The sequence below is a fragment of the Platichthys flesus genome, chromosome 5 (assembly GCF_949316205.1).
Source record: "Platichthys flesus chromosome 5, fPlaFle2.1, whole genome shotgun sequence".
NCBI lineage: Eukaryota > Metazoa > Chordata > Actinopteri > Pleuronectiformes > Pleuronectidae > Platichthys > Platichthys flesus.
Window position 1 is genome coordinate 24,976,921 of NC_084949.1, and position 24,718 is coordinate 25,001,638.

Below are 24,718 nucleotides of genomic sequence, written 5' to 3' on the forward strand. Positions count from 1 at the left end.
ACAGTTCTCCTGTCAGCTCAGTGAACTCAGAGCTTTAACTTCACAAGAGGGCGACAATGAGACAAGCTGGACCCAGCAACTGAGTGTGTGTATTTGTAATGTGTTCGTGTGTGTGTGTATTTGTAATGTGTGCGTGTGTGTGTGTGTGTTATTTGTTTCTGCAACAATACAGACATATTTTAGTTTTTGTTCCCCAGCTTCTCTGGCAAACACGTTACATCTGGAATAAAGTTATTTCAAAATAAGTCTAAAGAAGAGTCAACAGCTGTGGGAGGGGCTGGATCTCTCTCTCTCACTCTCTCTCTCTCTCTCTCTCTCTCTCTCTCTCTCTCTCTTCCACCCACCGTCCCTCAGTCTCTCCCCTCCCCTCGTCTCCCTCCCCCCTCCCTCAGTCTCTCTTTCTCTCTCTCTCTCTCTCTCTCTCTCTCTCTCTCTCTCTCTCTCTCTCCCTCCCTCCCACCCTTCCTCAGTCTCTCTCTCTCTCCTCTCCCACCCAACCTCTCTCTCTCTCTCTCTCTCTCCCTCTTCTCCCTCCCTCCCTCAGTCTCTCCCCTCCTCTCCACAGCTGGAGCTCCAGTTGACCAGCGTCGCAACCGAGCGATGCGCCTCCAGGATTCCCGTCCTCTTCTCCCTTCACGCGGCGTGTCTGAGCTCCTCCATCCTCTCTTCTGAGCGATTGTTTCTCTGCAGTTCTTCCTTTACTCGACGTCAGTCTCAATTTTAGACGAAAAACTTCCCCGGACCAGGTTTCCAGACCTCTCTCTCAACAGGCTTTCAGAGCGAACTCCTGAGGGGAAACACCGACTCGTTTCATTTTGAAACCAGCCACTGACAACTGAGAACTTCACTGAAGATGGTTCAGGAGACACCGGACCGACTCTGATTTGTGTCCTCCGACTCGAGAGCATCTCCAGGGCAGAAGAACAGGGAGCAGAGGTGTGACTGTCTACAGGCTTCTCTAAGGTAGAAACACTCAGACACTGGTTTATTTATTCTGATATAATATCTGGTATTTGTTTGTTATCTCAGTCACTTGCATAACCAGAATCATATTAAAACACATTTGATATTTGTATGTATTTGGAGTTTCTATTACCTGGATGAGACATTTTTGATAACTGCTTCTAGCTTCTAAGATTTGAGGATTTGCTTTTATCCATATTAAGATTTTTTGACGAAAACATTTGACAATTTCACCCGGGATTCTGGGAAATTTATCATCAGACAATTTTCAGATAAAAACAGTCAGCAATTTGAGAAAATAACCAACTGGTTAATTAAAAGTGAAAATAATAATTATTGTTGCAAATCGTACCTCCGTTCTCCTCTCTCTCTAACCCATCTCAAATCTGGAGTTCTTCAGGGTTCAATGCTGGGCCCTCTGTTATTCACCCTATGGTGATAACACTTGCACAAATAGCTGAATGATGTGGTTTCTTATTTGTCAAAAGTTACAACATTTTCCTAAATTTTAAATTGATAAGGCTTGAGGAGAGGGTGATCAGATCCTGTTTTCACTACACTGAAGCAGATTGAATCCTCTAAACTGCCTGGAGGAGTCAGGGCAGATGGATGGAACTAATAATGGAGGAAGTAGGGTGGATGAAGGATCTTATGGAGGAGGAAGGGTGGATAGATGGATCTAATAGAGGAAGTAGGGTGGATGGATAGATCTTATGGAGGATGAAAGGGTGGAGGGATGGAACTAATGGAGGAAGAAGGGTGGATGGATGGAACTAATGGAGGAAGTAGGGTGGATGGATGGATCTTATGGAGGAGGAAAGGTGGATAGATGGAACTAATGGAGGAAGTAGGGTGGATGGAAGGATCTTATGGAGGAGGAAGGGTGGATAGATGGATCTAATAGAGGAAGTAGGGTGGATGGATGGATCTTATGGAGGATGAAAGGGTGGAGGGATGGAACTAATGGAGGAAGTAGGGTGGATGGATGGAACTAATGGAGGAAGTAGGGTGGATGGATGGATCTTATGGAGGAGGAAAGGTGGATAGATGGAACTAATGGAGGAAGTAGGGTGGATGGAAGGATCTTATGGAGGAGGAAGGGTGGATAGATGGATCTAATAGAGGAAGTAGGGTGGATGGATGGATCTTATGGAGGATGAAAGGGTGGAGGGATGGAACTAATGGAGGAAGTAGGGTGGATGGATGGAACTAATGGAGGAAGTAGGGTGGATGGATGGATCTTATGGAGGAGGAAAGGTGGATAGATGGAACTAATGGAGGAAGTAGGGTGGCTGGAGGAATCTTAAGGAGGAGGTCAGTGTATGGATGATCTCTTAAGGAGGAGGTAGGGTGGATGGATGAGTGTTTGAATTTCATGGGTTCACTTGAAGAGGCCACGCTGCTTCCTATTTTCCTCCCAACAGTCTGGGTCATCAAATCCCAGATGTCCTCCACCTCAATGACACCAATCATGAGGCCTCTTCCTCCCTACAGGACGACCCGCCTCTGCATTAGAAACACGTCCCGACTCCAGCTGCACTGGTCTTCACGCTTTTACTGACACTGAAACTCCACGGTGTGAGAAAACAACCACCACCCCTCTCCTTTCTGGTTTTTCTATGATTCGTGGTGGTGGCCGGGGCACAGAGTTTCTGGGAATGTGGGGTTTTTCGTGTGATGGCAGCGATGTGCACGTTGCAGACTCGTTGCATCATGCTGTTCTCTAAAGGTCGGACAGACGCTCATGGATGGTTTTTCTCTAAAAAAGGCCCAGAGCCAAGCAAACTCCTTTCCTGTTGTTGTTGGGTGTGTCTGCTTTAGAGCCCCTTTCCACCCACACTGTCTGATGCAGGGTGGGAGTGCTGCTCATACATATGGCATATACTGCGTGTGAGTGTGTGTGTTGTGTGTGTGAGTGGTATGTTTATGTGGAAAGGGAGGAGGGAAAGAGGTAAGCTTTAGCAAAGGAGGGCAAATAAGGATGGAATGAGAGTGCGAATAAGGTGAAGGTAAGAAGAGAGTGTCAAGGGTAAGGGTAATAAGTGAATGAAGCGATAGCAGGTAAAGGGAAAGAAACAGAGGAGGCAAAAGAAAGTAAAAGGATAAGAAAAAGTGGCGATGATAGACAACAACAATTTGACAAAAGACATAAAAAACTACTTCAAAAAGAATGAAGGAAGAAAAAACGAGAAGTGAAAAAAGAAAAGAAAAAAGTGAGGAAACTAGATAACAGGAGAAAGAAAGAAATTATGATTAAAAGAAGGAAAATAATGAAAAAAGAAACAAGGAAAATGTCGAGGAAAGAAAGAAATGTAAAGACGTGAAAGATGGGGAGAGAAGAGTGAAAAATTATAAAGACATAATATATAAAGGATATAATATATAAAGGATATAATATATAAGGAAGAATAAATAAACAAATAAAGTGAAGACAACAATGACAGCAAGAAGGAATGAAAACAAGGAATGACAGAAGTAGACCCAGGAAGAGAAGAAAGGAAATTTGGTGTCGGAAAGAGGTGAGAGATTTTTTTGGTGAGGTGTAGCCAGAGAAAGAAAGTGAGCACAGGAAGGAAGCTCGTAGAAACTCCACCCAAACTGATGGTGTGCAGCTGAAAAGGAGAGAAGACCTGTGATGAGCCTCCTTCTTTTTCCTCCATCACTCTCCTCCTCCACTTCCTCTTCGTACCTCCGGCCATCCCACACTCTGGTGGCCTCGACCCTCAGCTGGCTCCAGACTTGCCCTGCTGTTTGTATATGGTGGGTTCAGTGGGTTCAGCTCCGCTATAAAAGCTCTACTTCCCCCCCCCCCCCCCCCCCCCCCCCCCCCGGCACAGGCAGGAGTGAGCAGGCTTCATAGGAGGAAGAGGCCTCCCCTGGTTCTCCTCCTCAACATAACTTATTTTGACTTTTCTGCTCTGCTCCTCTCCTCTGCTCCTCTCCCCTGGCTCGTTGGCGGGTTGCGGTATCGTCTTTGGGCCCAGCCCTGGACCAGACATTCATTTTTCTCCTCTTAGTTTCTAACCACTAACTAACCACTGGCTCCCTACATCTCCCCCTCCTCTTCCTCCTCCTCCTCCTCCTGTTTCTTAGGAATGTCTTATTCACCTCCTCCTCTCTCTCTCTCTCTCTCTCTCTCTCTCTCGCTCTCTCGCTCTCTCTGCCTCGTCCCTCTCTCTGAGTCTTACATGCTAAAAGCTCGCGAGCATCTGTGCCAACATCTGCAAATAAACGGACAAGATGTACACACATGCTGCGAGCACAGATATCATTAACATTGTCAACATGCCGACACCGTCCAGCAAAGACACAGATCCCCCCCACTGACAGTATGTGCCGACCACCTGTGAGGGTGCACACACATCCATAAACCTCCCTCTCTTCTCCCTCTCTTTTCCGTTATCCTCCTGAGAGCCCAGCGCCGGGGCCTTCACTTCCAAACCAAACATAGAGCAAATTCCACAAACCCCACCCCGGCAAATCACTCCCCCCTTCACCCTCTCTCTCTCTCTCTCTCTCTCTCTCTCTCTCTCTCTCTCTCTCTCTCTCTCTCTCTCTCTCTCTCTCTCTCTCTCTCTCACGTCTTATTCTCCCCTCTCGCCCTCCCTCTCGTTCTCCTTCTTCCATTTCTCTTAGGTCTTGTGTTTGGGGAAGGAGGCGAATGAGAAAAGGGCCTGACAGAGAGTGAGTGAGCCCCGGAGAAAGAGAGAAAAACTGGATAAAGGGAAAGAATATGTCTTGGCAAAGTTGGAGAGGAATGATCGTAAAGAGGGATCAGGTGGCAGGGCAGATGGGCGTAGGATCAGAAGTGGACTTCCTCTGTGCTCCGGTCCATAGATGTGAAACTACAATGGACAGGCTGTCAGATTACTTCTCTCCTCCTTCAGCTCTCTGCTGCTTTGAAGATGTCGAACCATTGATTTCGGTGTCTGCTCCACCAGGGCTGCAGCCAACACACACTTTCATCCAATGTAACCTGGCAAATACTCAGTTCAATCATCTTGTCCATAAAGTATTAGAACATAGTGAAAAACGCCCCCTCACAGTTTCCCAGATGCTAAATTACTTGTTTTTTTAGGCCAAATGTCCAAAGCCGAGCGAGAGTCAATTTGCAATGACGTACAGAGGAAAGCAGAAACGTTGAGGGACAGGAGTAAGTGTACGTCTTGATAAATGACCTTACTGGTTAATTATCAACATTTTTTATTGATTTGTTTTCTACCAATGGTTTTATTCAATATTTCCCAGCACTATTCTCCCCACGGGACATATAATGGACAGAAATTACATCTTACACAGAACAAATGACTGAAATAATTTGTATAATAGGAGACTGGGAACATTACTGGTCGAGCTTTGATCCGATCCTGCGGAAAGTAGTGACATAAATAACTGAAAACTGTTGTGGGTGCTGGAAGGTTGGTGGTCAGACAGCCTGTTGCAAAACCATCGCCAAGCAAGAAAGTCAATAATTCTGCAAAACCCAAATTCTTTGACCATGTATTTTATGACCAGTGGTTTAAATGTTTTGCGTTCTACGGCTTCTGCTACATGGTTGGTGCGACACAGATTGACTGTCCCAATTCAAAGGTGGATCCTTCCAGCATTTCCCATGATTCATTGCACTTCCATGACAATTCAAAGAGGTAATGGAGATTGATTGAAGAGACGTATTTTCATGCAGTTTCCCATAAGCAGAGCCAATACAGTTCCCAATAATGTGGCTTGTGTGTGTTAATGTTTACTCAGGTTGAACTAAAAAACACACATTGACTCTGCAAAGTTTACAAAATAAGCATTTTTAAGAGGCTACAGGTCGGATGTGGGGCCTAACGGTCAAATATCAGTGTTTATATTTATTTAATAAAACACTGGGAGATGCATTTAAGTCAACTTTGAATTCCCAGCAGTTAATTTAGTGTTTATGCTTATTCCCTCTCTGTCCATCTGTCTCTCTTGTTTCCGGTCCCTCCCAATCCTTCGCTTTCATCAGTTCTCTTAAAATCAGGACTACTACAGTTATTTTAACCCACTGTGATGAAGCCAACTCAATTATTAATTGTGTTTAAAGACTTTTTGAAGGAAACTGCCGATGTTATTATAGGACGGAGGAGCTTTACGGTGGTCTGACCCTGAGAACGCTGTAAGAAACCAGTACAAAGTGATTTTTCTCTTTCAAATGGCATGTACACTAACTCCCATACCCAGAGGCCATTGACTAGCAGCTCCACAGGACTCATATAATGCCAGTTAGCATTAAAATGTTATTGATTCTTCCTGCTTAACTCTCCGCTGACTTTTTTCCAGCTCATTACTCTGTAATTTGATGGAGCCTTTTTCCTTTCTCTGCCTCTTTGTTTCCCCACTGAGAATGAGAGGAACGGCCTACAGTACAGCTGGGATTGGTTATTATTTACTGACTTGGCACACAGACGCACGCACACACACACACACACTCAGACACACACACACACACACACACACACACACACACACACACACACACACACACACACACACACAGACACACACACAGTGGAAACAAATTGGGTGAATCTGCTCTGCACGTAGGAATGTGAGGCGCATGTGTTTGTATGTTTTAGGTCTGGATGACAGGGCTGAGGGAATGAAAGAGGGATGCAGAGAAAGAGGGAAAGGAAAAAGAAAAACAGAAAGGAGGAAAAAGGCAAAAAGAGTAAGAACGAGAAGAAGAGTTCGATTTTCTGGGATGCAGACTGGTGTCGGCTGCATGTCAACGTGACAGTCTTTCTGTCTCTCCTCCCCGACTCCCCTCCTTCCTTTCTACGTCCTCCACTTCCCTATATTCCTTCCCTCCATCTTCCTCTTTGTCTTTTTAACACAACATATCTGAACTCGTCCCTTTTTATTTTCAACCTCCCCTCATCCCCGTCTCGATCTTTAGTCTCTCTCTCTCCCTCGGTCCTCGGAGGGCGGCGGTGGATGAAAGGATTGGCAGAGGAGGGAGGGATCTGTTGCTCTGCTGATGGTGAGGAATTACAGGGAGGGAGAGCAGAGAGTTAGAAGTGAAGAGGTTTCTGTGTTGACATTGTCCCGCTGCCAAACGGTGGGATGATGGCAGTGGTGGTGCAAGGGATTATGGGAGGGGGGGTTTTGAGTGAGGGGTAGGGACAGGGAGGGCAATAAAGGAAGAAAGAGAGGGAGAGAAAAGAAAGACTGGGAGTTGTACTGCAAGTAAAGAATTAGGAGAAGGAAAGTCGTGGGCGGACGAGGCAGTAAAATACACGCGATAGTGAATTCAGGGGCAGAAACTAAAATCCAGCTCAGTTATACTCTTTCAAAACAAGGATTTAAGGTACAAGACGAATGAATAAGCTGCCCTGAACAGCTCAGTGTTTCACCGTCCTCTTGTCCCTGAGCATTTCCAACTGCCTCGGTGATGCTGCCATAAACATCGATGAATCAAAAGAGGTGGAATAGTTATCATTTGTCCGCTCGGAGGCAGCACCACAAAAACGAAACAACACAACTCTGAGATGTTACCGCTCGTGATACTGTACGTGACAACCAATTCACATCCAGTGAGCAACTCTACGTGAGCGTGTTTCTTTATATTGAAAGGGACGACATGACTGCCCCTGGTGGCTGGCTGCAGTATAGGATCTAAACTCTGCCTCCTCCGTGTTAGTGGATGGTGTCAAACAAACAAACAAACAAACAAACAATGGGAATAAGTGGAGAGGCATTGCCCATCTTTACACATCTAAGAGAGACTGAACCACAACAGTGAAGTCAAATCAAAACAACGAGCTGAAAGATGCTAAAATGCTCCACAGAGCTGAGAAATGATTCAAAAATACTGATACAGCTTTAAAGGAGGTTATTAAATGTGATTTTCTAAATAAAGACAGATCAGTCCTTTATGAGAACGCAATCAAAAACAGTCCATCACTTGGTAAGATGGTTCATGTAAACTGGTGTCATGTTGAAAGTTTATACACTATGACTATACATGGCTAAGTTCATCTTCCAGCTACAAAGGGATAAACTGGGATGAGGTGGGTTTATCCTTTATTCCAGTCGCGGCTGATCTCCTTTCCATTTCTACATCTTCCTCCAACTAAAGCCAAGTATTTCTCCTCTGCCCTCTGTTTGTCTAACAATGAACTCCATTAACCTTCGGTCATCTTTACTGTCGACAGCAGTTGCCGGTATTTTTCTATTTCTGTGCAAACCGCCTTGTGTGTAAGGCGACAGATTATGGGGTGTCTGTGTCTAATTAAGGAAATATCTTTATTCTGAATCACTTAAATGGCATTTTTTAAACATGTCTTACATGGAAAGCTTGCTGATATTAAAGCATTTATCTTATTTTACTGAATAAAAAAAGTGTTGTGCATTTATGTTCACAATTTACAATAAAAAAGAACATTCATTTTATTAAATAGAGTTTTCTTTCTATTTATAGGTTTTTAAAAATATATATTTTAGGGTTAAACTGTAAAAAAAAGCCTCAATTACATTTCTTAGGCTTTGATAATGAGAATAATCTCAGGGATCATTGACAAAATATCGTTATTGAAAAGGTTTCGATATTGGAATCTGCCACCAAACAATCACACTCTAGTTTTGATAAAGCCCGACAAGTACTAAACATCAAGTTGTGTCTTTATGTAAAAAACGATCGACGCACTTCGTTGCTCTAAATCTCTGGGTTTTTAAAATTAATTTGCCGATGCACTGAGATTCTGGAAAGAACATTTCTTCAAGTAAAGAATGAAATAATCCCGTTTCGGAGAGATTACTCGCCCACTCCTCCTCCCTTGACAGCTGCCACCACTCCCCTCCTAAGTGCTTCAGACGCCAGTGTCAGTGTGAGAGACACTGCAGGCTCTACTGGTGGCGATTGCAGTCTCGCTCTGCAGAGTTGCATCACTTAGCGCTGTCGAGACGCAAGAGAAAGAGAGGAGGAGAGAGGAGGAGAGGGTGGGAGGCCTTGTCTGTCTCCCACAGTTTTCCTCCGTGTTGTTGCCGTTTCTTGCCGCTTTTTGCCGCCTCCTCACTCTCTGTCTCCCGATATGATGCCATTTTGCTCATCCAGAGGAAAATCCCCCCCTTCCCCTCCCAATACCACCATAAAGAAGGTGTTGTGAATCACAGCTGACATCATATAAAACAGTGGTTCAACACATTCACAAGTTGTGAATACGGACAATAAATGTCCTCTTTCCTCTCCTGCCGATGTGCACGGCGGCAGGAGCCACCTACGTGCAGCAGCGGTTTGTTTTTTTGGGACTCGGGTTTGAAACACTGAGTTTTTGGAATTGAAAGTTTTCGGATGACGAGAAAGAAAAGAAGAACTCTTGTTTGTCTCCCACGTTTTGCCAACCAGAACTATGTTTGTCTCCATCTCACCACATCGTTCGACCGTCTGTGTGGTAGCTAGAGCCCCCTGTGGTTTTCTCCACGATCCTCGGTGTCCTCAGAATCCCTTCTTCTCTCCTCCTCTCCCTTTGTTTTGGTTCCACCGCTGTCGGAGCAGGTGTCCACTTTCAGCCAAATCCAGGCATTTTCCCATGAATGCACATAAACCCTCTATACAGTCCTGCTCCCTCCTCCTGTCCCCCGAGTGCCTCAGAGCCACAAAAACAAAGTGTCCCGCCATCGTTGCGGCAGCATTGCATAATACCTTATAAGGCCGATGGTGAGATCAAACGGTGTAAACCCTAAAAAAACAAGGACTGACATCATTCCTGAAGTGATGGACTGTCCTCAGTCTCTCCTCCCTCCTCTCCAGAAGTTTCTCTGCTTGCACATCAAACACAAACCCTCTAAAATATAAACTTCTTAAAACTGGAGATTCTGCCTCCTTAACTTTACGCTCTAGCCTTCTCTTTAATTAATTACACGTATGCTAGAAGAGGATGAAGAAGATGAAGAAGATGGAAATATGTGTCATAAATGCAAACAATCCACGGAGACGCACAAAACCCCCGGAGTCAAGAATGTGAAATGTGCAAATCTCCTCTGATGCGACGGCAGGTCGTAAATATGAAAAAAATGGAAAAGGCAGTTTTTAAAAGAAAAAGAAAAAATCACTGGAGAATAAAAAAGGAAGGGGAAGAAAAAAAAGGAGTGGGAGGTGCGGGGGGGGGGGGGGGGGGGGGCAGAGGAGAGGGGAGGAGGAGAACGGGAGAGGTATGCTCCGCTGGAGGACTGGGAGAGGAAAACCACAGGAAGGAGTGAGAGGGAGGGAAGTAAAGAAAGACAGGAGTAAAAAAAACAGGGAGAGAGAGAGAGAGAGGCCAGATCAGGGCGCTGTGGAAGCAAAGGTTTCCTGTGAGAGGGGGGGAGAGACTCTTGTGTGTGTGTGTGTGTGTGTGATTGTGTGTGATTGTGTGTGATTGTGTGTGTGTGTGTTACACCCGAGTGGCGACCACACTGTGCGTTTTTACAGTACAACTCTTTGAACATTTCTGGAGACATCAGCACAGTTTGCACAATTTGTGGGAACTGTTTTATGAACTTTAAAGGTCCAGAGTGTAAGATTTAAGTGAAAAGGATCTATTGGCAGGAACTGAATATGAAATAATCCAAGTGCTGTTTTCAAAATCTAAATTGTAAAAAAATTTACCCTAGAATCGTCCGTTTATATTGAAATACTTTATATTGAAATACTTTATATCTACATCAGAAGCGAGTCCTCTCTACGGAGGCCGCCATGTTTTTTACAGGAGCCCAGACTGGACAAACCAAACACCTTTTGAGTTTTTATCACAACTGAAGGTTTCCACAGGTTCTCTTTAAAGTTTAGAGGGGGAGGATGATGGTAGTTCAGCTGCAACATGACACTCCCCCACTAGATGTCCCTAAATTCTACACACTGAACCTTTAAGTGATTCTGGAACACTAAGCAAGCTACACTCGAATCAGCGAAGACTCCTTTGTGACCCAATGAGCGAGTGGTTGTGTGCAGCCAAAGTCATGGGTAAAGTGAAGGACTGGGGTGGGGTTGCCGTTTAATTGAGAATGTGTGTGTGTGTGGGGGGGGATATAGGGAGTGCATTATGACATACAGGCAGAATAACAAGCGGGTGCGTGCGTGTCTATATGTGAGTACGTATGTTCGTGTGAGAGCGTGCCAGCAGTCAGGGTGTTTTTCTAGGCAGGATGGGGATCCATAAGAGGGTCCGGGCACGCTGCCCAAACCCAGGTCATGGAGGGAGAAGAGGGGGAGGCGCTGCTGGAGGTAGAGGGCGGGGGGGCGAGGGGGTCCTGCTCACGTCTGCTGTGACTTGAGTGTGCGTGTGGATGCCTGGATACATATGGTCCTGTATGTGCATGCCTTCACAATACCTCCAAATAGCAGAGCGTGTGTGAGAGAAGTCGGCGAGGCTGCTGTGGAATGTGAAACCAGTGTGGTGAGGTAGCTGGCAGCACGGCACACGGACCTAAACACTGACTTCATTGTGGTTTAGCCTCGGCCTCATATTATGTCGGGGGATCCTGTCGGTGATTGTGGAAGAATTTGCGGCGGCAGCGAGTTTAGAAGTCAAGGAGGTGTACATGTAGCTGGAAGGTTGCCGGTTTGAGTCCAGTAAATTAAGAACGCTCTTGCTGTCAGCTATCATTAAAGAGCCATACGGCGAGAGACCCGATGGAGGTTTTGCAGTTGTGTCGCAAATCTACTTTGTAATCCACGTCTGGCGCCATTTAAGAGGTCGGCTGAAGACAAATGTCTCTATAACCACTGTAAAGAAAAACAGATACTTCTCTTTAGACTTGGTTTAATGAGAAGTTTGACATTTTGGGAAATTGGCTTGTTTCCTTTCTCCGGGATGCGATTAGCTTAGTTTAGCTTAGCATAAACACTCGAAGCTGCTAGCTGTCCAAAGCTTTATAGGGAGGCACTGATCTGATATTGACATTAGATATTGGACACATTCTGATAGATTCATATTTGACAATAGGTCAAATCTCTTTAGATAAATTTGGGTTTGATTGTTTGTCTGCAGGATTGCACAAAAAAATACTAAAATTTCAATGAAATTCTGAAATTTTGAAATTCTCTGACATGGTCGTTCTTCAAACTTTTAGTTGATCTCTAAGAGAATCATTCATGGATCTTGATAAAAAAAGAATAAGGCTTGTAAGGGACTTATATTTATTTATATGTGTAATTTGGTGCTGATCCAAGTTGAAAGTTTAAAGTTGGAGAAACGCTGGGGTACGTGCTCAGGGTCCCCCAGAAATCTGGGTGGATTTCATTTCTCAGTTCAGAGTTCAGTGCATGTCTGAAAGCAGCTTAAATCTGCCATTGGAGATGTATTGCACACAACTTTTTCCTGCCTCTCTCCTACATATCTACATGTTCAAAATCCCCTCGCCCATAAGAAAAAAAAAAACAACAACCAACACCCTGTAAATGACACGGTTTAATAACGAGGTGGGTTTAAATTAGCCATTTTAATGCTCCTAATAAAATACGACCAAATCTCTCACTAAAACCACCCCCTGAATCAGTGCATCCTGAGTGACAGGTGTAAAGAAAAACAAACAAACAGTGATGATAGGTGCAGAGGAGACCACACTCCAGGGCTGACCCGGCGCTGTGGGCTTTAGACAGGCTGGACAGAATCAAGTGTGAGTTCATCCTCAGCACACGACAGGCTGTTTGCTGTCGGCTCGTGTGAAAGCTTTAACTAACGTGTTGCAGAACGCTGACAGAGTCAAATCAAAACAAAGTACTGATGAGAAGTAAACATGTCTGGGATTTTCCTCACAGACAAACTATTTACTGCTGGTCAATGCTCTGTTTCTAAATCCCCTCGAGGATCGTTGACACATCAGTCGGAACATTTCTAATTTTACTTATTGTCGGATTTGTCGGTGGTGTAAGTCTTAGCGGCTCCGGCTATTTCAAGAATCCACGTTTAGAAAGAGAAAGCGGGGTGACGGTAAAACTGAGTCAATACCAGACCGGCTGAGGTGCTTGCAAAACAAACAGAGGGCCGAGGATGTCCTGGGCATCTCTCCGGTGTAAGTAGAACGTGTCATAATGAGACAGAGAATCAGAGGTTTGCTGAAAACAACACGTGTGTGAGCTGGGTCGTCTTTCCCAGCAGCTGGGAAGCATTTCCCTGCAGGTTTGGTCCATTTCACTGCAGAGTTTTTCCGCCTTCGGTTTCCTACTGCGAGCTTGTTTTTTTTTTGTTGTTTCTGCCTTTGAAACAAATGTCTGGATCTTGAGTCACTCGGCCTAACAAGAAGTTACGAGTTGAGTCACGGACCAGTCAGAGCAGCGTCCCTGGTCTCGTGCTCCGTCCAGGGTATCATATCGCAATGGGTGGAAAACTACTGCAGAACCTTGGTGAGGCTCTGAGTGAAGGCGGACCACAGAAATGTAGAGGATCACAATAACGCAGAAGCCTGGATGTAATGCTTCTCAGGGCTGTTTCCCTCAGGAGCAGAGCAACAATGCAAATTCTCAACAAAGCAACAATGTCGTATCATTGACTGAAAGGTCTTTGAATAGTAAACCTGGTCTATAATGAAGACCTTCTGCTTAATTCTGAAATCCAACTTGTCGTTCTATGTTGTTCTCCCCTCTGCTCATTCCATTGATTGATTATTTGATGGGATTTTTTTTTTTGATAAATGTGACAGCAGCCATCTTGGCTCCATGGCAGTAGGAAAAGTGCATGTGTTACTAATAACGCTGCGGATGGCTGTGCTCCACTCGAGGGTTCCAGTAAGACGTGACAGTGAGCCAGAGTGATCAGTGCCAGGAGCCTGAAACTGAAACTAAATGGAATTCAGCCATCATCACTTCTATTACTTACACATGTGATTTTCCTACTGCAGGAATTTCCTGTGACGTTCATTCTTTACATTCAAGAAAAACTCTTACAGGCATATAGTGTATTTTTATATACTCTAAGTACTTAAATACAAATTCCATTTTCATTAAATGTGATACAACAAATGACACGTAACACAATATTAGTTGTTGCAATATTTGTTGTTTGGGAAATGTAGCTGACCATTAGCAGCTGTGGTAGTGAAATACATTTGCAGTCTGTAGTTGTTTTGGATCCTTGGAGTTTTATTATTATTACTCAAATTGTTATAGTGTCATTATCATTTAAAGCATTATCAATTTTTTTAATAACTTTGATTATTCATCATGGTTCAGGTTGAAACGTGTCCATAGAACGAACGAGTGGAAATAGATCTGATGATACTAGAAGTTGCTGGAAGGATTCCTGAGTGATGTCTTAGAAAACAAACTCTGTTGAAGACCTTTTTCTCTTTGCTTTGCCGTCCTCACACATTTTCCCTATTGATGCAAAACCATTCTATTCTCACTGGGAGACACTGGGAGTCTCACTGGGAGACACTGTTCCTGTGGTTGTTTCTATATCAGGTATCTGATGTTGTTTCTTTGCGATGGATCCGACTCAGACCTGTGGATCTGTGTGACTGCAGTTTGTGGTGCTGCCACCTAGTGGACGGAAAAAAGAACACATGCTGGTTTAATCTTTCTATTATTTATTTTTCTGATTCTCATGAACACGGAGTCCCAAATGGCAGCGGAACCACATTCAGTTCATTTATCCCCGTGGTTGTGTGTCCCCAGGTGCAGCAGCAGGAACCAGCAGCAGCCATGCTGTCACTGGACGAGCCGCTGGACTTGAAGCTTCCCTCGGGACGGACGCACGTCCCGGTGAGATTAGGAAAGAGGGCTTGTCCTTCGTCCATCTGCGCGCCGCTCAGCAACACACGACCACGCCTGCTGTGTTCCACCTTCCCTTCACCGCCCTCCTCCCCAGGTGAGAACTAACCACAGGATTTCATAAGCCATGTTACAACTTCAGGAATCGTCCCCTGGAACTATTGAGACCTGTGCGTTTCTACAGCAGTTACTATATATATATATAAATAATGTTCCAGGTCCAAAAGTCCCTACAGGTTGGGGGGGTCATACTTTACAAAAACACCAGAACATTGGGGGCGGGGCTTGTACCCCAGCATTATATCTTTTTTTAAAAGCCAGAAGAAAGCCTCCATCAGACGTCCTGAGTATCTTTGACAATCAGAGGGAATTGCAAACAGTCTAAAGTCAAAGTTTATTTAAATATCGGTCCACTTCTCCATCGCTGCAGCTCCCCTCACACACGGACACGTCTCGGCTGATGCCATGTGGCACCGAGTCCATACATGTGATAATGCAATAGCATAATAAGTGGATCATCTGTAATTTAATATTGTAAATCCACTGAATGGTCGTCCTCACATAGACATACATTGTCCCCAGAGTGTGATAACAAGAGCAGCATGACACTGATGTAAAGTGTCCTCAAAGACCCCCCCCCCATGGCCTCTGTGGCCAGATAACATCACACTTCAAGTATCTCATTAAATGCTTCACCTATATATATTTTCTTGGGGTTAATTAATGCTGTTTTACCCTCGTTAGGTTCTCTGGTATCAAAACACCGGTTGTTAACAAATATGAATACATTAACATTATTTTAACATTGGATCAAATGAGTAAGTGACATTTAAAAGAGCAAAATGTGCAGAATGTTGGTTAAAATGTCTCAATCATAGACTGAATAGAAAGATGGACGACATGACAGCCCCCCCTCAACGTGAAGCAGTATGAACTTGACTGCCCCCTGGTGGCGGCTAGCTGCAGTACAGGTCATAAACATATCAGAGACGCTTGGCTTCATTTCTGTTCAACAGGAGGAAGTGGAGCCACGTCCATGTTTTCATACAGTCTATGTTCCAAATGTACATCGGGTACTGAGTAACTACAGTTCATGATCACTGACAAACCTTTAAATAAAACTACAGGATCCACAGAAAGAGTTTAACAGTCCCATCCTATCTCCTCTAATCCCCCACCTAGATTCCCAGTCTCCTTCTCATGAACGACCCGGGTCCTGCTTCACTCCTCCGGCCATGGACCTCAGCCTGTCCCCGTCCTCCCGCCACGCCTCCTCCCTCTCCCCGTCTCCTTCCTCCCCCTACTCCCCGTCCCCGTCCTCCCCCCTGGAGTCCCCTCACAGCAGCCACAGCCCCCAGCCTCACGTGTTCTCTCGGGTGAGTCCAATGTTTAAGGTTGTTCTGCTCAGTAGCTACAGTATGTGGTTTAGGTGGACAACCTAAACTATTTATTTGTCATAATAAACAAATCCTAAAAAGATGAAAATCAAGAACTGTGACTTATTCCTGGAAAAAATTTAAAAATGCCCCATGTTGCACGTCAATGTATAAAAATCTGCCCTTTAAATTGCATCCACAGCAAAATTTAATTGGTTGACACATTTTTTTTAAACACGGCTTGGTGGAGTGATAAGTCCCACAGGTATTTCTCTTTAGAATTGAAATGTGTCATAATAAATATCAGAGGAAAATATCTCATGTGTCAAATCAGAGTTTATTTGTTGCTTGTTAGTACAGTGTAAGGTCAACTACTGTGAATCAGTTTAGCTTCATATTTCCAGTGTAGACATGTGAGGACGATGATCATTGGTTTATGTCAGAGTCATATCCTTGATCTCCCCAGACAATCAGTAATTTAATCCCCCCCCCCCTCTTGCCAGTATGTGTTTTGCTTAAATTGAAATGATAATAGCTTCATCTTGTGTGTAGTTCAGGATTAGAATAGTGTCACCAGAGGCGAGTCGTGACTGAATGTGCGCCGCTCTCCATCGGCAGCGTTGACTTGAATCTGGATCCTGGGAGTGAATCTAATTTGTCGGTGCAGCGTCTGCACACAGTCAGTCCAGTGACTCCAGATCTACTTCCTGCCATATTCAAATGTTCAAACATCGAACACACACGCTCCTTCGTTATAGAGTACTATCTTTCCTCCTGGCTCAGATTTGTTGTTCAGCTCCGAAAGTACTTTTTAAGAAAATTGGAGACGTTGGTTATTTCCTTTTCATCTACTGGTTGGGTTCTTTGAATTTCCTTGAAACTATTACTGCTGCTTTTTGTTCATAATAACTCACTGTGCTGACTATTGTGAATTTAACTAGTGTTGACTAAAACAGGTTGAGCATTGATCCCAGTTGTAACTAGAGAGGAAACGGTGTAAAAATGTATTTGTATCAGGATTAGGTGACCAAAATTGTCATGGTTGTCAGGATCAAATTATGGTTTTCAGTTTTATCTCAATACTGTTAAAATGTGCTAACATGTTTAAAAGTACTGCTACACAAATTTAATTTACATATTTACTTTCAATAAATGAATAATTGCACCAACAGTAAATGTGCATTCTAGTTGTTTTTGTCGAAGTAACATATTTGCGCGGGGGGGGGGGTTAAATATCAACTTAAATCAGATACAAATTAATATTACAAATATGAATGGATTATATTAGCCTTCAAATCTTGATTTTATTTAAAGGCCGGAAGTGAGAATCGAGTTTTGGATGATTGGAGATTGGTATGAATGTTTTGTTCACTTTCAGGAAGCAGCTCGTCATCAGGGTGTGGAGGGCGGAGCCTCACCGCAGGGGTTCCCGTTCTACCTGCCCATCGGAAGCCCGTCGAGGAGCTACAGCTTCGCCTCGTCCATGTTCATGGGCCAGAACCGAGAGAAGCCAGTTTCACCAGAGCCGTCACTGGACGGTCAGCTCGCCTGCCGCTGGATGAAAGTAAATATAAATATTAAAGCAGAAACACAAATTAACAGATGAATCAATATTCGACACAAGTTTTGGATTTGTTAGATTTCATGAGTACAGGTGTGCGAGCAATTAAATTTGCCACAGGCTTATTAAAGTTTACTTTACAATGACGCCACACAGAAAATACATAATTAATCTCTGTCGAACATTGAGCTAAAAAATTAGAAGACACTTCTAAGTGTCAACAACAATCGAGCAAAAATGTTCATCTGTTCACTAATTAAGAAAACATGACCTTAAAAAGTAAATCATAAGAATACCACAGAATAAATAAATACATGGTCCTAATTAACAGGTAAACTAGATTTAAAGTTTTTCTCTATTTCGAAAAAAATGATTTAAATCAGCTCAGTGATATTTGTGATATTTGGGTCATCTCTCTCTCTCTCTCTCTCTCTCTCTCTCTCTCTCTATCTCTCTCTCTCTCTCTCTCCCTCTATCTCTCTCTCTCTCTCTCTCTCTCTCTCTCTCTCTCTCGCTCTCTCTCTCTCCTCTCTCCTCTCTCCTGCAGTGCCACCTGCTGTTCGACTCGCTGCAGGACCTGGTGGATCACATCAACGACTTCCACGTCAAGCCTGAGAAGGATTCTGGGTACTGCTGCCAGTGGGAGGGCTGTGCTCGGAACGGGAGGGGTTTCAACGCCAGGTATGTTCACACTGGTTTAACTGCAATTAGTGTTACCCACCACCATAGACTGTGGTTAAGCAAATATTAACTGAAGATGTCGATCACAAATACAACAGGGCTTTAAAGAGAAAAATGTAAGTAAATATATTTGCTTAGTGTCATGTCTGTAACGAACTTTGCATTTTAATAAAGCTGAGACTATTTCTCTATTCAAATATATGTAAATAATATAAGTCATTGGAAGTCCGCAGCTACCAGTCAGCTTCCTCATCAAGATCCAATCACAAGAGGACAGATCTAAGTTCCTCAGTCCAAACCTCCATCATTTCTGTTTGCAATGACTAAATGATGAGGAGGAGCAGGGTGAGGAAGATGAGTGGAATAGCACCACAGATTGTCTGGAGAATCAGACTCTGATATATGCCTCCTCACATACAGCCCTTCTGGAAAAGCAGCTACACAAACTTGTCTCTTGTTCACTCCAGTTCAAAAGCTATGGTGGAACAGAGGCCATTAGAGGTAAAGATCATTTGAAATACGTTCACCATTGGCAGCCTCATGAGTTAACGCAACTGGGTCCAATTCAAAAAATCTAATTTTTCCAAACTGAACATTTCATAATCTAAATTCTCTTTTCCATGTTGTGCTTTTGTCCTCAGATACAAAATGCTGATTCACATCCGCACACACACCAATGAGAAGCCGCACCATTGTCCCACCTGTAACAAGAGCTTCTCACGGCTGGAGAACCTGAAGATCCACACCCGCTCACACACAGGTATTGCTCTATTTTCTGATGTGTCAAACAAAAGACTTCAGCCAACGATGAATCAACACCAACAAGTATTGTCTATGTATCCCGAGTTGAGGTGTACTTCCTCTAGATCAGGGGAATTCAACTAAAAACTAAAGAGGTCCATTTAGAGAAAATTTCTTGAAGCAAAGGTCCGGAAGATCATAATTGTGATTGCGTTCTCAGTGATCTGCCAAGGGCGTGACTAACTTTGGCGAGGCCGATTCCGAGGAACTCACTAAACCACATTCCCCATCCATATAGAAATAAAGGTGGTCATACAGGAGCTCAGTTCAGTTCAGTCTTTATTATGCGATCTGACATTTTGCCTCTGACTATCCAGGGATAAGACAATCCTATTGGGTATGCCTAGAAATTGTTTCCCTTTGTTGAGCTATCATCAGGGGCATTGTGTGTCACTCCAGCTACTGGATTATAAAGTGAAATGTCAATGTTTAGTGATGTTTGCATAATGTTTTAGTGGTTATACTGCGGTCTACTATTTATCTTTGGCACACACAAGAGGCCCTTGTCTATTGTGTTGTGTTGGTTCTTTGTCTTCCCTAGAAGTTTAGATGCATTAGACCAATACTATTTGAACCTCAGCATCTGGGTTTAAAAGTTTGTAAAATCATGCATTATGTGTATATTTAAAAAATTGGTTGTTTTGTGCTGTATAGACTATAAAAAGCACTTTGCATTTTTAAGTTTGGTACTTGTACTTTTACTTTTGATACTTAAGTACATTTCAAGGCCAGATACTTTTGATACCTAAGTACATTTAGTATGAGCTAGGAGTCACTTTCAGTTAAGATATCTGTACTTTTACTCAATTATAGATTTCAAGAACGTTATACTTAAATATACCGGTAGAGATTTACCTGTTGACCCTAAACAATCCAAGAGAAAAATGCATTCAATGTCAAATTGGGCTTTTTTTAATGTAGCCTAAGTCCCACCAACTAACATGGAGGAGGGTTTATGACCCGTACTGGAGTCAGCCACCAGGTGCGATCGAGACTCTTTGGCTCCTATGGGCGTACATATGTTCGCGACGCGGTTTACTTGTTTACTATGTTTACTTTTGTTGAATATAAAGTTAATATATTGTCATTTTAGACACACTAACTATTTCACTCTGAAGACGACGGAGAATAATGGAAGTGAGGGAGGGGATGGTTAATGAATGACACAGCAGAGGAGAAGAGATGGAATGAAAATTTGTTTCCTCCAAACTGAGAAATCAATCATTTACATCCCAGCAAACATTAATCCTTTCCCTGGATAATGTGAATGGAGCTTGAGTGTTTCCTTTTAGAGCCGTTGTTATGCTCCACGGTTTATCAGCCTCCTATTCAACAAGGAGAAAAGAACAGGATTCCTTGTCGATTCTTTCCCTGAGTGAGATTATCTAACCATATCCGCAGGCGGTAATACGCAACAAACATTGATATGTGACATTGTATCACGAACAGGATGAGAGTCAGCCAACACCCATGAATTAATTTTTGTGTAAACTCCACACAACGGTTCAGTGACTTTTTGAGAACACAAGGCTCCTGTTCAGTGTTGAAGGTCAATGACGTGTTCACCTGTTGTCGGTTATTGGTGGTCTTTCTCGCCCCCCCCCCCCCCCCCCCCCCCCCCACACTCTGTCGACTGGTTGTTGGTGAATATCCAGATCTGTAAAGTTTTTCAAAATTTCCCCTGATTTCTAAGATAATTCCTGGGCCTTGATGAAAACAATTCTGGCTTATTTAGGGGACTGATGTTTATGTTGTGAAATTTGCTTCAGCTCATTTGAACTCAAGGGGACTGCTGGACCTTGACGGAGGCAAGATACCAAACCCTTATTTACGAGAGTGTGTTTTAACGTGTGTGAGAACCCTTGAGGGTCATGTGGTGAAAAAAACAAATTCAGGCCCGAAATCCAACCAAGCCGAACCAACCACCCCCACAGAAACATGGTGTTACCGAACCACATCATTCAAATCGTCTAATGACACATCATACACACAAACAACTAATTATGAAGTTTTTGCATAAAGGTCGTGGCTCCGGGTCTTGGTGTTATTTCTGTGTTCTGATGATAGATCATATAATTTAAGAGGTTTCTCATATTGTCGTTGCTCTGGACCAATGTAATCAGCCATTCTTACTTTGCCATGCTTACATACTTCTTCTACGCTCATGCAACTCCCCGTCGTGGATCATGGCCCTACTGTCAATGTTTATGTAAAAAAATGTTGTTAACACAGTGTCTCTTAACCTCTTCAGTGTCACCTCCTCAGACTTTCTCTGGATTTGTTTGTATTAATACTGTGATCAAATAATCCATTGTTTGAATCTCTCCCTTTTTTCCAGGAGAAAAACCCTACATCTGCCCTTATGAAGGCTGCAGCAAACGTTACTCCAACTCCAGCGACCGCTTCAAACACACCCGCACCCACTACGTTGACAAGCCTTACTACTGCAAGATGGCAGGCTGCTTGAAGCGCTACACAGATCCCAGCTCGCTACGCAAGCACATCAAGGCCCACGGGCATTTTGTGGCTCAGGAGCAAGGAGCAAGGCTGGGGTCGGGACTGGGCCTGCTGGGGCACCAGAGCGCCGCTGAGCTGCCCTCTGTAGGCGGAGCCCACATCATCATACCCCGGGCTGCTGCAGCTCTTCTCGGGGGTCTCGGAACCTCTTTGCCGCTCTCCGCTTTCTGCCATGCCAGAGCCCTGGGCCACCACGGGGCACCACTCTTCTCTGTTGGAGGAGGCAGCGGCATGGGGCCTCTCGGGCTCTCAGACTCCCCTCTGTTGCACTTTGGACTATCGACGGCTTCGATGTTAGGGCTGGGAGTTCTGGGAGGTCTGGGACGGATCGTGGGGAAGGAGATGGAAGGCGAAGAACAAGAGGATGAAGGAGACTTTGGGGAGGTGTTGAACCTGTCTGCAGGGGTGGCGACGAGACGTAATGACGCTCTGTCCTGGGTGGTGGTCCCCCCGAGGGCGCTCCTACTCAAACCAGCTGTGGTCAGCTAAGAGGTGCACTCTGCAATTCCAAAAGAACCAGGGAGTGTTTATTTGTGGTTATCTTTGTCTGTGTTTGTGTGCATATGTCAGGACGTGTGTTTTCTCTACAGAAATACATAAGAAAAAAAAAAGTAAACGTTCAAAGTGAGCTAACAACACCAAACACACTCAGTGTCTGGTCGCACACAATGTTCTTGCACCACGCATGTTTCAGTTGTCTCACATTGAAAAGGGTAACTCCACCCAAATGGCTGAAAACATGTATGGTTCAGTCCTAAAGAAGCATTTTTACCTCCTGAGATTTTCAAGTATCCTTCTAAGATGAAGACGTACAATCATTCATGGTCGCCAGAGGATAAATCTGACTGTGCCATAATAAGGGCATCCAGTCAACAATGCTAGTGCAATTTAGCAAATGTTAGCGTGCTAATATGTTAGACAAAACAATATACCTGTTATCATCATATTAGCATTGTCACTCTGAGCATGTAAGCATGCTCATGTTAGCATTTAGCTTAAAGTGACCATGCTAACAATGCTATATTAAACATTGTTGCTTTAACAATCACCCTTTTAGCATTCTCACTGTTATGTTAGCATTTAGCATAATGCACCACTGTGCCTAAAGTCAAGAGCCGCCAGCGTAGCTGCAGTGCTAAGAACAATTTATTTAACGATATCTGTTACAATCCATTACATGGAGGTGGTGGCAGATGTTTTAGAGGAAGATGTCTCAAAAACTCAGGAGATAAAACATCTGTCTGCTTGGTCTGTTTCCAGAGAGGTGAGGAAAACAGGTTTGATTCGGGGGAACTGATCCTTTCACATTTCTTGATCCATCCTTATCCTCTCGTTCATCTTTGTGATCAATAAGTATTTTCACGACAGACAATCAATTGTATGAGATTTACTGGAGCAGGTGCACCAAGCATTTTTGCATTTGTTATTTTTTGACAACCCCCACTCACTGCTTCACACTGAACATACAGATACTAAACAGCAGGATTGTGGGGCGCAATGGGAAATACAGTCCGTGATGTACTGTTAATTAATACATGTTGGAGACTTCTTCATGATCTGCCATTTATACGTTTCCTTCAGGCAAAGAGTTTGTGCAATTAACGGGTTGAAATTAAAAATACGATTTTTTTAATGAGATTCGGGAAAATGACAACATTTTAGTTACGTGTAGGTCTAATTGGTCATCTACTTACAAAGATTAAAGTCTATTTAAGTTATTCAGAATCAAACCCTTTACGTTCTGACTCGTAGTTCGATCTTTTAAAGACGTTCACAGTGGATTTAATCCAACATGTGCAATAACAAGATAACAAGCTTATTGGTTTGACTCACAAGAGCTCCAGTAAACATTTAAATTACCCCCTTGGGGGAACGCTATATCTCCGGAGGCCTATTGCCATGCGTATGCCTTCATGATGCAGTTATCTCTCTGGGTTACTGATGGTTAAATGATGTCAGCTCAGCCCTGGTGTTGTTTTGTCTTGACTCAGAGACCTTGACACAGATGTGATGTGGGACATTTACAACTGCGATAACGTGACAAAAAATTGACCATGTGATTTTTTAAGTCGCAAGAAGAAAGAACCAGAAAACGACTGTATTGACGTAACTGAATGTAGGTTTGAGTTGAACTTCTTCGCTTGCAGGTTATTGTAGCTAACTCCTTGCTCTGCTTATCAGTACAAAGACAATGATCTGGATAAGGTCAGCCATGCCTTTCAGGCAAAATGAACTGAAGAACACATTCTACCAGGAACAACCTAGACAAAGGTGTGTATTAGGAAGTAATGGGTACACATTTGCTTTTGATAGTTTTCTAAACACAAAAAGGTACAAGAAGAAGCCAAACGATGGTTTGAAGAATATTTTGGAAGGGGACATGTTTGACAATGGCCACAAGTGGCCTGTATCTGTGTTGTTTTATCTTGTATTCTTTGTTTGCACATTGATTTATCCTAATCATTTCTAAAGTGTCCAAGTGCCTCGTGTTTCAAGTGAAATATATCACACGTTATATTGAAAAACATATTTACGCAAATGTAAAGTGTATGAATCTACTTTTCATTACATTTTAGAGAACTGAATTTTAATAGGTTGACAACAGATGTGATTTGCACATCAGGGCCGCTGCAACACTTTTTAAAGACGTCACCGGTGTTGACTTTCACGACGACTCTGTGAAAATAAACACCAACAAATGAAAGAAAATCTGCTTCTGTCTCCTGTTGTGTTTAACAGCGAAACACCTGAACACCACTTGACGAGCAGAAACAGCCTATCCAGAATATGACCTTATTTGCAGTCAGTGAAAACCGGATTATTGAGCGCCATCCTCTTTAAACGTGAAACTTGTTGAACTGGATTCTTATCTTTTATATTGTGTCTCTCTTTCTCCCATGAGCGTTTTCAAGAGCTTAATCCGTGTTTGAATCAACATAGAACCTGTAGCTGGGAGACCAGGGATGGTAGGCACGTTTGTCTTACATATCTGTGTCTTGGAGATCTGCAAACGTATGTCTGCTATCACGTGGTGCCGTTGTTAGGCGGGGCATTAATGCTCACAGGTAAGGAAACTGTTTGACAGATTGACTTCAACTGAAGTAG

At 43.5% G+C, this 24,718-nt stretch overlaps 1 protein-coding gene across 1 annotated transcript; it reads left to right on the plus strand.

Moving 5' to 3' along the window:
• Positions 1-553: 553 nt before the first annotated feature.
• On the plus strand, positions 554-24,322 carry LOC133953602 (zinc finger protein GLIS2-like). The gene is made up of 7 exons (XM_062387592.1): positions 554-963; positions 14,582-14,774; positions 15,860-16,053; positions 17,432-17,617; positions 18,162-18,295; positions 18,937-19,055; positions 21,435-24,322. Exons 2-7 carry the CDS (start codon positions 14,609-14,611, stop codon positions 22,100-22,102), a joined length of 1,467 nt encoding a protein of 488 aa, XP_062243576.1. The 5' UTR covers positions 554-963; positions 14,582-14,608; the 3' UTR covers positions 22,103-24,322.
• Positions 24,323-24,718: the final 396 nt, after the last annotated feature.